This window comes from Leiobunum rupestre, chromosome 9, assembly GCF_980474605.1.
Source record: "Leiobunum rupestre chromosome 9, qqLeiRupe1.1.hap1, whole genome shotgun sequence".
NCBI classification, from domain to species: domain Eukaryota; kingdom Metazoa; phylum Arthropoda; class Arachnida; order Opiliones; family Sclerosomatidae; genus Leiobunum; species Leiobunum rupestre.
Window position 1 is genome coordinate 15,634,403 of NC_143392.1, and position 14,707 is coordinate 15,649,109.

The 14,707-nt window shown below is 34.7% G+C and overlaps 1 protein-coding gene across 2 annotated transcripts; it reads right to left on the reverse strand.

Annotated features, from left to right (window-relative positions):
• Positions 1–615: 615 nt before the first annotated feature.
• On the reverse strand, positions 616–6,880 carry LOC149926644 (lon protease homolog 2, peroxisomal-like). Of its 2 annotated transcripts, none has more exons than XM_090158642.1 (17): positions 6,699–6,880; positions 6,345–6,459; positions 5,287–5,380; positions 5,025–5,220; positions 4,835–4,947; positions 4,581–4,733; positions 4,309–4,432; positions 2,970–3,177; positions 2,580–2,913; positions 2,439–2,518; positions 2,264–2,360; positions 2,062–2,197; positions 1,752–2,005; positions 1,470–1,682; positions 1,203–1,406; positions 1,032–1,142; positions 616–960 (listed from the first exon to the last, which is right to left on the reverse strand). In XM_090158642.1, the coding sequence occupies exons 1-17, from the start codon at positions 6,736–6,738 to the stop codon at positions 844–846; spliced, it is 2,589 nt and encodes an 862-aa protein (XP_090014768.1). In that variant the 5' UTR covers positions 6,739–6,880; the 3' UTR covers positions 616–843. The 2 variants fall into 2 exon arrangements, with proteins under 2 accessions (XP_090014768.1, XP_090014769.1); XM_090158643.1 differs by lacking the exon at positions 6,699–6,880 and adding an exon at positions 6,511–6,587.
• Between the last annotated feature and the right edge of the window lie 7,827 nt (positions 6,881–14,707).

A 14,707-nucleotide genomic window follows, 5' to 3' on the forward strand; every position in this document is an offset into this window, starting at 1 on the left:
GCACGAAGCCTATAGTGCTTGTTGAAATAATGGAAACTTTTCACCGGTATGGTATGCATAAAGTGTTTAATTTTAATCAAGTAGCTTTTTTTGACGCATTAAGGCTTGGCAAAAACATGACGTTCTTTTTAAGAGTGGAAAGTTACCGTTATTTCAATAAGCCTATATAAAAAAAACTTGCAGGTCCTAGACATAGATATAAGAAATGTATATAAGTTTCCTATATCTATGGTCCTAGATCTCTAAAATATTATTTCTTGGCAATTTCCTTAAAGCTCCTATTATATAAATTTTGGAACTCATTCAATTTGCAGTTTATAATTTAATTATATAATTAAATTTAATTAGGCCTTTAGGTTTCTAAATATATTTAGGTTTTTGCTGTTGATTAGTTACTTTTAGGTGCAACTTACCAACGAAAATATTATAAATGACAATTGATTCAAATGAAATCTTGATCGATCAAATAGAAAGTTTTTAGTTTCCACCATATCTTAATAAAAATCTGCGCTCATATTAAAATTGACTTTTTCTAGCAAAGCAAAAATTAAATTTCAAATTTCCAGCAACACTTAAACAAAAATTATTTAACTAAATAAACCTTTTATTAAAAATTCACTTTTACCATAAATTTATAATTTGATATCAACAAAATTTTGAATTTATCAAAATAACATAGGCATTTGTAAGACTACCCAATTGTAACTTAGTTATCAGGTGTATTAAACAAATTCTAAATGAATTTAAATACTTGAGAAGCTATAACTTTAAAACCTGAAATCCAGCAAGTTCATGATAAATGCTTTTATGATTTAAAGTGGTTGGATTTTATTTTATCACAAACTATAATTTACTAGAGATTCTGTCATTCTTACGAAATGATTTTTGGGGAAATCCATTCTCAAACGCGACTTGCAATACTTCGTGGACTTGCGTCACAAAATGAATAGTTAGATCATTCTAAAGAAATAATATTTATATTAAAAATTGATTTGAAAATTACAAATATCGTGCAAATTCAACTATCTCACCATGACTGAAGAAGGAATTTCAGCTAATTCCTTCTCATTCTTTCGTGGTAAAATAACTTTCCTAATTCCCGCTCTGTGCGCTGCTAATAATTTCTCTTTAATCCCACCAACCTATTTTAAAAAATAAGTATTAGAGAAGTATAAGGAAAAATTATTAAAGACAATACTTACTGGCAATACTAGTCCTCTTAGTGTAATCTCTCCCGTCATAGCTACATCAGAACGAACCAATCTTCCACTAAAGAGCGAAGCCAAAACTGTAAGTATCGTGATACCTGCAGAAGGTCCATCTTTGCCCACAGCTCCGGCAGGAAAATGAATGTGGACATCAGTATTCTCCATCAAGTCTGTTCCTTTCGCAACTGGAATGTGGTACTAAAATAAAATTGGGGTTAAATTTGTAACCAAGCTCATTGTGCGAATTTAACATCAACATACTAATTCAGCACGAGTTCTGAGCCAATTTAGAGCCAGTTTTGCAGATTCCTTCATCACATCCCCCAACTGTCCTGTAAGAATAAGCTGCCCATCACCTTCCATCTTGGTGGCTTCAACAAACATTATTTCTCCACCAACGGAAGTCCAGGCTAAGCCAATTGCCACTCCAGGCTGGCTAACTCTTAACACTGTTTCGTTATCATATATTGAAGGCTGTCGGTAAAGAATTGCAAAATTAGTGAGATTTAGACAGAAAAGTTAGAAGGATATGAAAAAACTTACCCCGAGAATATCTTCTACAGCAACCTCATCCAAGATAATGGGAAAATCAGGTGGGAGACTCGCAAATGTTGATGCTATATCAGTAGATGTAAATGGTTCTGGCTCTTCACTGTTAGTAAGAGATGTCTCATCCGCTTCATTTACGGTTTTCACAACATTATTTCTTTCCACAATCCTAACTGCAACTGCGCGGCACAATGCTCCAATTTTTCTTTCCAAATTTCTAACTCCAGCCTCTCGTGTATAATTTAAAACTGATAAAAAGCAAATAAATATTATATTATATAATTGACACATTTCCAAAACTTACTTAAGCAACGCAATGCTCCGTCTGAAAATTGCAAAACATCTTTAGACAGTCCATGCTCTTCAAGTTGTTTAGGAACCAAGTGTTCTTTAGCTATGTGCTGTTTTTCCTCATGCGTATAGCCAGGTACTGATATTAACTAAGGTAAAGCCTTAAAATTAAATCTTATAAAGCAATAAACTTAAGAATCACAAAATTAACACACCTCCATGCGATCAACTAACGCAGGGGGTATCGTTGACACTGTATTTGCTGTTGCAATAAACAAAACTTGTGACAAATCATAGGGAACATTTAAGTAGCTTTGAAATTAAATTAAGAAAAGCAATATACAAATTATATAATGGAATTAATCTGTTAGCATAATATTTCAAGGATACTGATCAATAAAAGCGCAATTTTGTTCGGGGTCCAAAACTTCTAATAAAGCCGCAGCTGGATCACCGTGAATTCCTGAAGACTAAAGAAAAAAATTGAGATAAGATAACGTTTAAAATGTTAAATAACATTGTGATATATACCATTTTGTCAATTTCATCCAAAAGGAATACTGGATTTCTAACACCAACAGTTCTTAAACCTTGTATAATTCTGCCTGGCATGGAACCAATATACGTCCTACGATGACCTCTAATATCAGCTTGATCACATACACCACCCAATGAAATTCGGAAAAACTCTCGTCCCAATGATTTGGCAATTGATCGCCCAACACTTGTTTTTCCCACACCAGGTGGGCCAACAAAACACAAAATAGGTCCTTTTAAAGTATTTTTCAACTGTCGCACTGCTAAATATTCCAAAACGCGTTTCTTCAACTTGTCCATTCCATAATGAGCCTCATCCAGATCCTGTCTATAATAACCATTCTTAGACGCAACACTCGTTAAAAATTGGTTTAATTTTTATACCTGGATTTGGAAAGATTTAAAATTTCGGGCGAGCTTTTGATCCATGGCAAATCTGTCATGAGCTCTAAGTAGTTTCTGGTCATGGCGTGCTCGGGCATGTGAGGGGGCATTTTTTTAAGTCTTTGCAATTCTTTCATAGCAACTTTTCTAGCGTGATCTGGCATTTCCGCTTCTCTAACTCTTTTCTCCAAAGTTGATACTTCATCACCTTTATAGAATGTACATGTTTCAAACAAAAAGGAATTAGTTATTACTTTAAAAAAGAAATTAGTTAACAAAATTGAGATCCAAAATTAGAAACATGTTAGCTAAATCAGAACCAGTCAAGTTCAAATTGAGAGTGAGTGTACAGTAGAAGAATAGTCGTAACAATTTCATTTCAAAAATCTTGAACTGACTCAGCCCGCAAAAAAATTAAATAACCAACCCGAATAATTTTAACCCGACCAAGCCTGGCTCTAAAAATGAGTATAAAATTAAAATCTAGCCACGACTTTAAATAAAATAACTACTACTACCATAAGTGGATAATAAAGATAAGTATGCCACTTCCTATTCACCCAATGCAAATTTTTGAATGAGTCGGTTTCGCGAAAGACAACTTAAACCATTATGTACCGATGGACTGACAACTCTCCGCGAACTGCTCCTAGTATTTGGAGGAAGCCCGTAAAATTGACGAAGGTTCACCGGCAGTCTTTTCAACGTACCAGCCTAATGAAAATTGAAATGCTTTCAAAAGTGTAAATAACGCTTACTTTTGGAAAATAGTGATGAATTATTGAATCGGAAGATAAAATTAATTATTATAAACACTGGCTCCATTTCAGAAGTTAGTTTTTTAGAATTTCAAACCTAAATGCGTGTACACTCGTATTTCTCTAACCAACTATTTTGCCAACGGAAAGAGTAGGAAGGGACGAGTTTCCGGTTCGGACTATTTCGCAATCACTCCACGACAGACTATCATTAACATAATTCGATCTGTGTCATACTTATGTTTATTATCCACTTATGCTACTACCAAAAGGTCTAAGCTCTGGAAAACTTAAGTAGTAGACTCACAATCCAAACAGTTAGACGAATAAAATTACAACTATTCTCACAAACAATGAAACACTTAAAAGGTAAAACCTAAAGTAAAGATTCGAGCACTTAATTCCGCATTGAAAAGGAACAAGCAAACATCTGCTCAGAGAACATTCTCAATTGTTAATCTGATAAAAATTGGCAGATCAATTTAGAGTGCTCAATTTTCCAAATGGATCACAAGGAAATTACTAGAATGGATCTCGACGAAGTTAATAGTAAAGGTATAAGAGAAAGTCAAATATAAAACCTTCTTCATCATCATCATCAATGTCTAATTTCTGTCGCCCCCTTCGAGGAGCTATCTTCTCAACTTGCAATGACCTTGGAATGTTTCCTCCTTCTTTTCTGGCTTTTTGAAGTAATTGTAAACCCTATAATAAAAATGAATTTATTTTGTTAAATGATTGTGGAAAAAATTAATTCTGTTTAAATATAAACTAAGCTTTATCATTCGCATACTAAATATGCTTGAGTGGTTTTAAGCCAAATTCAAACAATTTAAAAAATTAAAGAGCTCACCTCAATCTGCCTTGCCAACAATGGAAGAGTTTTTCGAAACCTATCACTAAGATCAACCGCATCGAGTACTTGAAGGCGTTCCGCGTGAGAGGCTCGGATGATTGCTGCTGTGACATCTGGAAGACTTTGAGTTGGCAGTGAATTAAGAAGTTTCTGAAAAATATGACAAATTATATTATTTAAATTAAAAAAAATTACAACCATTTAGAAATTTTCATCAAATTTCATTTAACATAAAAAAAATCTTTTCATACCTTTAACCTCACTACAGCTGGGACAGTTAAATCAAGCATATCAATCAATTTAGTTGCTCTTTCTTTAAACTGGTTCATTAGTTCATTTAATTCTGCGCTTGATTCATCAATATCTAAAGTAAAATACACTAGATGAGATTTAAAATTCAGAATGGTACCAAATTTTGGTTTAATTTGAAAACCTAACTACCTGCATCATCACCCGGTAGCCTATCAAGTTGTCTGACCATTCCCACTAAGTAAGGGGAATCTTGAGAAACATTTTCCAGCCTGAATCTACATAGACCAGTGACCAGAAGGGTATAAGCTGGACGAGGCCAATTGGTCCCAGTAACCTGTACAACAATACCAGCAGTACCTATATGATGGATACCATCGGTATCCTCCTATCAAAGTACCATAAAAACTACTTGTTATTACCAATACCAAATTCATTGAATCAAGAAATCTACCTCTCCATTTGTGCTTTGTTCTTTAGGTACAACACCAATAATTGCGCTACTTAGAGTATTTTTACTTAGTAAATGGTTTTTCACCATATTCATGCTTAAAATATTGGAAAATCTTATTAGAAATTTTTAAAAACTAATAAATTACTTAAACAATATTCCAAAACAAAATTTTATGAAACTGAAATTTTATATGTAATTGGCAAGTATATGAAATATAATTATGTTCTGGAATGCAAAATGAATCAAGAAAGAGCCAACTGTCAAGAGCTAGCCTCAAAAAGTCATTTTGTAAATTCGCCTGAAGCTTTTTGCAAAGTTTGTGCTGATAAGACCTAGTTTTCATTAACAGTCTAAGACTTTTTTGGGGGAGGGAGTAAATCCAAATAAATAGGTCAAACACCTTGATTGTAAGCCTCTGAAAAAAAAATCTTGATTCTCCAAAAAGTAAAAGTTATGTTTTAAAGTACAATATACAGAGGTAGAGACAGGCTGCAAAGAGAGGTCAAATAAGGACCTTAGGAAGGCCTACATTTTAAGATAAACAACTTCAAACAAGTATAGAATAAAAAACTAATTTTTTAACCCAGGAGCCTTCATCACAAAATGAGGCTACTTGTGGGTCATTTAAAGGACTGATGTTCATTCTTTACTATAACCAATTTTTATGTGGTACACAGTTTATTAAAATCCTGTGTACAATTATTGAGTCACTATGCCTAGATGAACAGAAACCAACATTGAAATACCTCACAAAAAAGTTAATATTACTGTGTCCAAGGTGGGCGACGTAATTAGCAGTATTTATGTTTTTGTTATACACATAAAACCGGTAATACGGGGTTAGCGCTAACGCTCGGGACAGAGTTTAAACAAGTACGCTTTCTACCTTTGCCAAATATCAAAAACTTAGTCCCTCAAAATACAAAAAGTAACTATTAAAAGTCAAAGGCTTAGCGATACGCGCACATACTACGCACGTAATTACTCATATAAGATTTGGAATATTGCGTGTAAAGTAACAGAAAATAATATCATATTTTAGAAATTTAACTCCTTACTTCCTATAAGAAGTCACTGGAATTCTAATTGAAGCGCCTGGAAATAAAACTCCATCAATTATTAGAAGCGGCAAACGGCGCGGTAACTTGATTGAAGAGGCCATTTTGGTTAGCCCTGTGAGGAGGAGGAAAATAACCAACAAAATAATGAAGGATTAAAAATTACGTAATTATTCCCTCCCTCCCTTCGGTGCAACTTAGAAATATTCACGTAAGCCGTAGCGTAAAAAAATATTATTATTTAAAAAGGAAATAATTTCAAATAAAGAATTTGCGTTTACCACGTCGGGTGATCTTATCCATAAGGTTTGGGGGGAAAAAAATAAAAAAAGACAAAAACAAAAACCAACTGACCTACTGCCCAAACGCCTTCTAATTTTGGAAATTCTAACATGACACTTTTTGCAGTTTTTTGTACGAAATTTTCCGCTTCATCACCAATTTCACTTGATTTAAAAACAGCTTTTGTGGAAAAATAAACTAACACGAGTACGCGAAAAATATACGTCCGTACTGGACACCACTAAAGGCACAATGTGAAATTGACCCCGCGAGGTGGACCACCAAAGAACTGGTGAACAATGCAAGTGCAAAGATGCCGCGAAAAATATCACAAAAGTCGCGCGAAAAACAAACCGTCAAAACATCAATTCATTATTTGGATAAAGTTTACACGACTATACTTCGTTGAATCTCCTTTTCCAAATGATCAAAGTCTACATAGCTTCACGCGAAGGGCAAGAAAATAGTATCCCCCTTCCCAGTTCTATGGGCTGCGAAATTAAATGCATTTTCTCGGCCGTTCACGAACAAAAAATAGGAGCAACAAAGGGGGTTATTTTAATTCCTTCAAAGTATTGGGTCGATAACCTAGCAGCTAAAAAACAGTTACTGTGATGTTGCTATCTTCTTCACAATCATTTTAAACAAATTTCTAAACGGAAGTAAAACACTTCATCACAATGATAATTTGGATAAACTTCCGGGGATAGGTCGGCAGAAAAGATTTTAGATGACCGGTTACCGACCTTCAAAACAGGTTTAAAAATACCGTTAGATACAAATCAAAAATATATAGTTGAGAAGAGCTAAGCTTCCTCCCTCCCGTTCCTATTCGCCGGAAGAGTATCAACAAAGCTAACTTTTTCCCTATTGAAATTAAACCAGTTTAAGATTTAAATTTATTCCACAAGCAATAAATTTTCTTAATTTTTTTTTGAATCGAGGTTTTTTATGAGAAAACAAATATATTTATATTATTGAAGGTACGTTTAAAATTATTGTAAAAAATAGGTCGAAACGTTTAATTCAAAACGTATTATCAAACATTAACACGATCAAATTGTTCACGAACTATCGCTAGAGGCGCTGCTTTCTGGATTATGATTTTGAAATCGGCAGTTTCCCGCCAAGAATTTCTTCAATTTTGATTCATTTTCTCTCGATTCGATGATCGGCCGGCCGCTTTCTTAAAGTTTTTATTTATGGGAAGTAAAAATTAATTTAGATATAACTTTTAATAATGGGTTAATAACAATTAAGTATGAATGCATAAAACATGATTTAAAATAATTTATAGTTTAAATATTTGCATATTTTATTCGCGACTCGCCATTGAATGTTTGTAACCTACTAAAGCTGTTGTTATTCGTTAATTTGACTTTATAAATAATGACATAAGTGTATAATATTGTTAAATTAGTGTGACATTTCTTATTCTTCACATGCCAAAGTTTTACTGAGAGTTATTCACAAGACAGACTGCATTACGGGCTTCGTCGCCGCTTATATTAAGAATATCTATATTATAAGGAGCGCTTGGTACGTCGGTCGTATTCTTAATCAAAGGTCCACGACTCCACGTTTTGCGTCCGCTTGCTAATGCGTCACACGTAGCCTTTGTCAGCGCCTCGCTAGGGGGGGATTTTATTCTTGTGATGACGTCACTCCGTTACTAGCCCTCAGTAAAATATTCCCCAAAGTGACAAAACTTATGGAACAATATTATTGACTTATGATAATTATATTTGCATTTTAATATAATTTTTGCATCGTTTGCTTATATTTTGATAAGTTTATTTAAAAAAAAAAACGTTCTTTTGACTTTATCTGTAGCAGACTTAGAAATATAAATGAGACTAGAACCACGATCGGATTGGGGGGCGGTGTACCAGCTAGAACTGGTAAATGCAGGTCCTGGCTTTTGGAAATATTACTTCTTGGCGATTTCCTTTACAGAGGTTTTATTTAATCGCCTATTTCTTTCTATTAAATTTCCAGGTTTTTGTTTCTGGAAATTTTGTTCGGGTGAACTTTGCATTTAATATAATTAGTTTTCTAATTAAACTATTGCGATGATGGCCCATCCCCAATTCAACGTCAAACATGTAACGTGGTCAAAAATTAATAATTATTCAAAATCTACACTTCATTTACAGACTGGACTACGCCTATTTTAGTTCTTTCTAAATATGCTGGTCATTTGAAAGGGTTTTGGGCTTAGCACTTTTGGGAAATTTACGCATATCTGGTCAGGTGCGGCGATTTCCTTTGATAGTGGGTATTTTCTGGGAGTGACAGGTTATTTGACTATTTTCACTACTAACCCCTCACATACTTAAGATTCTTGAAATGAAGCTTGCCAAAGGCTTCTGTACTCAGAGTTTCGTGTTATTAATTGTGTGTAAATATAATGTGGTTTTACCAGAATAGTTCTTTTTACCTCTCCGAGGGGACTTTGAGGGGTTATACAACCACCGTGTCTGTCTGTTTGTCTGTGGGTCTGTCTGTCTGTCAGGCCTGCGAACGCGTTCACATTTTCGGGGCAAAGGGTAATCACTGCGTACCCAGTTTCTTAGAATCAGGGAAAAGGTTTTTCCAAAAGCGCCCTCTTTTTGTCATTGGGTGTAGTATAATTTTTTAATCGGCCGGGATTCGAATCCGAGTCCTCTTGCTTGACAGGTGAGCGTTCTACCGCAGAACCACGGATACAGTTATAAAATAACCTTGGCCATCTTGTTGAAATGTTGCCTCCCCGCTTCAGCTGTGGATCCATTTTCTCTCCCACTAAAGAGTTTATGAACTCATTCTTAGGCATTGGCTGAACTATTCCAGGGCAACATTTCAACAAGTTGGGCAAGCGTAAAGACATTTTATAAAATCAACTATTCGAGTGCGCGAGAAACACACCTGTATGGTGTTGCAATCGGCCGAAATCCCTTGTCCAGCGGGTGAGGGCTATTCCGAGTTGTACTTTTTTAATACGTTTTCAAATTTTTAGTACGAAAATACGTTTTGGATTTATTTAATCGTATTTAGAACGTTTGGAAAATTTATAATACGAAAATATGTTTTGATATTATTTTTCAAATATTTAGTACGTTTGAACTTTTTGGAGTTCGTTGAAAGTTTTATAAATAGTATGTGGTCTAATTTCACCACCAAAGCAGCTGGCTTTTTCCAAATTCCGCTTGTATGGGCCTCTATTGAAAGCGACATTATTCACGTTGTTTTCAAGGGCATTGTAATTGTTGACAGCAGTTACAATGCCGGATTCAATCTTTTGACCATCGCTATCTGCGGAAAAGGAGTGAGGGGAATGCTTTAACGCCGGCATGCAGTGGAATTTGGAAACTGCGATTTATCAACATTATCTCGTGCAATCGCGGGGTTTCCCTTTTGTGATAGTACTTTTACTATGTCTCTTTCCGGGTTTACCCCAGAATCCGAACACAAGATTCTAGGGACACTGGAGAAGAGGGGTTGGGTACTTTGACCGGGACAACTTACTATGTATTGAACATATCTGATTGTACACTATAGTCTATAGAGTAGTATCGCTCTGTAGCTTTGGGCTATGGCTGCCATTTTGAGGGCAGTTTTTTATCTATAAGAAAACACATGGGTGACGTCGACATACGTCACGCACGGACTGTAAATTTTAGAGGACGAGTAAAGCGTTGCCTTCCCCTGTTTAATTTTGGTTTCCCCGTGCATCAATCACTTCGAAATAGAGAGAGAGAGTCCGTCAAGGTCATTTGTACCAGGCATAGAGCTAGTCCCCCCCCCCTCACGCATGTTATCTGGAAATCTGGCCGACCGAAATACAAGCGCTTTAGTTTATGACCTTGAGCGACTTCCGTCAGCCTGATCGGTGAACGGGGCGTAAAATAACTCGGGAATACCGGTCCTCTAAAATTTACAGTCCGTGCGTCACGCCAATATCACCAAGATAAAACTGAAAAAATTTTAATTCATAATTCTTATTCCAATAGGTGTTTCTATAAAATACGGGAGGTCACGTGTAAATGTTGTTTCTACGTCACTAGCTATAGTTATTGAAGGTAGAGAGCACGCGCTCGAGTCTATTAAAATTTTTAAATTTTAAGTCCACGTGCGAAACGCGCGTGCCCATAAAGTACTAAAAAGCTTACGCGGAAAAAGCATTTAATACTTTTAATTTTTTTTTGTTTTATTTTATGGAAACACCTATTAGCTTTGTAAAATATTGCTGTTATTGATGTATTGGCTTGTTGTCAAAATTGTATTTACCATGAATCTATTTAAATAGATTCATGAGGTTTACGAGAAGTTTGTTTCTATAGAGACATCAGCGCGTGCATATTTTTGAAAAACGTGGTTAAGTTTCAGCGCACGCAACGTTTTTAATTTTTTATTAAAAACGTCCGGCTGTTGAAATTTGAATTTAAAAGGGATAAGGTTGTTGGAATGTTTAGCAATTTTGATTAAACGTTTTGGAAAAAAGAAACGGTTTAAACTTATTTATAACCGCACCAGAGCAATTAGTTTTACAGCTTCATGAGCTTCTAAGTTTTGATTATTCATTATTCAGATTCCCATTTTATCACGAGATATATAATTTTCCATTTGTAATTCGCCTTAAAATTGTTTTAATGTCGAATATCCATTATGGATCGGTTTTTAATTAAAAAGGGTGAAACAAATCCCAACCAAAGAAGAGTATCTACGCTACTGAAATTGAAACCACAGCAAAGAAAACCAACTAGGCCTACACTGAATTTAATTTCGGTGATGAACCAACGGCCAATAAAAATAAACGTTTGAAAGATTTTAAACAGTTCCTAGAATTTGTAAATATAAAACCTCATAAGCTCTTGAGACCATGCCAAACCCGATGACTGTCAAGTCAAGTTTATTGTGGTCTTACAAGGAGACTACCCGAGGTGTTACACACCGATTCTGTTCAAACTCGGGGGATTAATAGACCTTCATGTAACTTGAAAAATCCTAAAGGGATTTTATTCAATGGGCAACGGTTTTGCCATGGCAACGAAAAATGTTTTTGACAACATAAATGGAAATTTTCCCATTGAAAATAACATGGGATTTTGACCGATTCCTTTTTACAAAATTGGAAAAAAAAAATTAAAATACCAAAATTATAAAAATTTATAAAATAAGTGTGATCAGAAGTAAAATCGAAGGAATCTTCGATGCTTTCAAAGTATTACTAGAAGTAACAAATAAGTGTAAATATGTATATATGTGTGACCGTGGATATATTTTGGTTGTACGTTTTGTTTTATATTGGATTAAATGCAAAACGGGTGTTCAAATTGGAAAAAAGTCGTCTCCTGAATAAGTTTTCGTAAAAAGTTTATTAAACGAAGAAAAAATAAATATTTTATTGTTATAAATTAGTTATTATGTTTGATTTAATTTTCTTTATGATATTTATAGTGAAAACTAGCGAAACTAAAATTCACGTGTAACCGCAAGTATAAACGCTATAAATAATAACAAACCCAGTAAATGTATGTCAGTGGATGATAGTTAAAAATGAAAATAGGTGTATGAACGCTTAATTTAATTTGCGTACTTTCCAAGAAACTGGTTTGTATGTTAGTTCTTTAATACATGTAAGTACGAGATAAGTGATTGCTTTTATGGGTATGTATGTACATGATTGTGGTACACAACAGGAAGGCATTATTACTCACTAATACGCAAAAAAGCAAACTTCAAATTAACAGTGTGTCAGAAATTATAGCCCGGTGGACCTAGCAACAGGGGCCATACCACCGGAGGCCTATCATCATAGAGCCCTACGCCAGCGTCCCGAACAGGTGACGTCAAAATTAATTAACAAGCATTATTAAATCTTTAAATTTTAAGCGATCCTTACTGGAACGTGGTTTTAACAAGATGTCACGGACATTTAAGTACACACAATCCCACTGATGTATTAACTTAATAAACCCAAGAGGAATGTTATCGGAAAAGAATTATTCGAGTTACCTGGTTTTGAAAATAAGGTGGCGAAACGCGAACACTTTAATGTAAATTCATTTTTAAAAAAACCAAGTTTTTCGAGTTACCTGGTTTTGGAAATAAGGTAGCGAACAAGTTTTTCGAATTACCTGGTTTTGGAAATAAGGTGGCGAAACGCGAACACGTTCATTTAAATTAATTTGTATAAAAACCAAGCGTTTCGAGTAACCTGGTTTTGGAAATAAGATAGCGAAACGCAAACACGAGGGGTCGGACATTTACCAAAATCCCGTACACTTTGTCTAAAATCGCAAAATCTTTCAACTCTCTCTATGGTAAATTAACATTGAAATCCCAAAATCCCTTCAAAAATTCATGATAAAATCGCCAAAATCTCTACGAAATCCCGAAATCCCTTACAAAATAATGGCAAGTGTCCGACCCCTCGCGCAAACACGTTCATTTAATTTATTTTTTATAAAAAGGTGGTGAACAAGTTTTTCGAGTTACCTGGTTTTGGAAATAAGGTAGTGAAACGCGAACGAGTTAGATGGCACCTGTATCAATTGGCACGAAATTCAAATATGACAATAGTGCCTACGCGGGTGGTGGGGTACATTTAATTGAAAATCGACCAAAAACACTAAAGTGGGCTCCGATCCCAAAAATTACGAAAATCTCGTCGAGGCTATAATAGTGCCAACCGATTGAGATATCAATCGCCTTTGTACCACTAACGTACAGCGAGCAATCGTCTGTACGGCAGCTGGTCAAAAAAATATTTAGTGGCACACTTATTCTTAACTTCTGGGCATAACAAATATTTAGGGTCACACTTATTTTTTTACGCGCCTGTTCATACGTTATTCTTTCAATGGAATGCGAATATAGCTTCAGCGCGTAAAGAATTCAGGTATGACGCGAAATGGCTAATTAACTCACTTAAAAATAACTTTTTCCAACGCGGCTGCAACCTAAGCTGGAATCAAAGACTATCTATTACATAGACTGGAGTGCTCTACGGGGACATAGGTTGAACGATTTTGTTTGGTACAACAGCGCCACGTAGTAGTGGCGGCCCGAACTTTTCAGTTTAAAAACGGGCCAACGCGGACGAGACTGCGAACAACGATATCACTGAAGCCACGTGTGCGTGTTGCCCAAATACTTTTTCTTTGTCTTCTTTTTATTAGTTATATTTTTTATCGCATTTTACGTAATGGATCATGAAAAACGTTTAGGAGTGACCTATTGCGCTTTTTTTATTGCGGTAATACAAGAAAGAAAGATAAAAATATATCTTTTTTTAGGTTTCCTAAAGATAAAGAAAGGTGAGCTTGTAATTTTTAAAGTTTATTGTTTAAAAATTCACCTTAAACTTATAATTGTGTTATTTTTTAGGTGTGACCTTTGGGTTTCCAATGCGGAGCGTTGTGACTTAAAAGAGAAAACTCCTCATTTGTTAAATAAGTCATATACTGTTTGCGCGAATCATTTTAAAAATGATTGTTTTATGAATAATGCCAAAAAAAACTTGGTTTGGAATGCCATTCCAACAATAAAAACGGGTGAAATAGAAATAAAATCTAATTCTATCAGTCCCTCATTGAAAATTATTTCTAATGGTAAAATAGGGTTTGATTCTGAAAGAAACTAAATTAATTCCTGATTGAGTAATGCCTGATTGTTATTTATTTTTTGTACAGAAGACCCAAAGACTGAAAATGTTCTTTCAACACCTAAGCGATCCATTGATTTAACAGGTGATATATAGATTTAAATAGACCCGAATTCTGGACTAATTCAACTCTTATAGCTTTAGTTGGCCAACTATTTACTGGCGATGGATTTTTGACATCACCTTTATCAGTAAAAGATAACTTTGAGACTCAAACCTGCAGTACAAAAAACCTAACTTCTTTGAAACCTTTAGACAATAGCATAAACTTACCAGGTGACCTAGTTGTATATTTGAAAAATACATTAATTATGGGTTAATTAATGTAATATTTTGCAGGTCTACACAATCAAATATTTGAAGAAAGTTTATTGACCAATGATTCATGTTTTAAAAGAAGTTTAGAGGCAGACTCATTAACAATTAATTCACC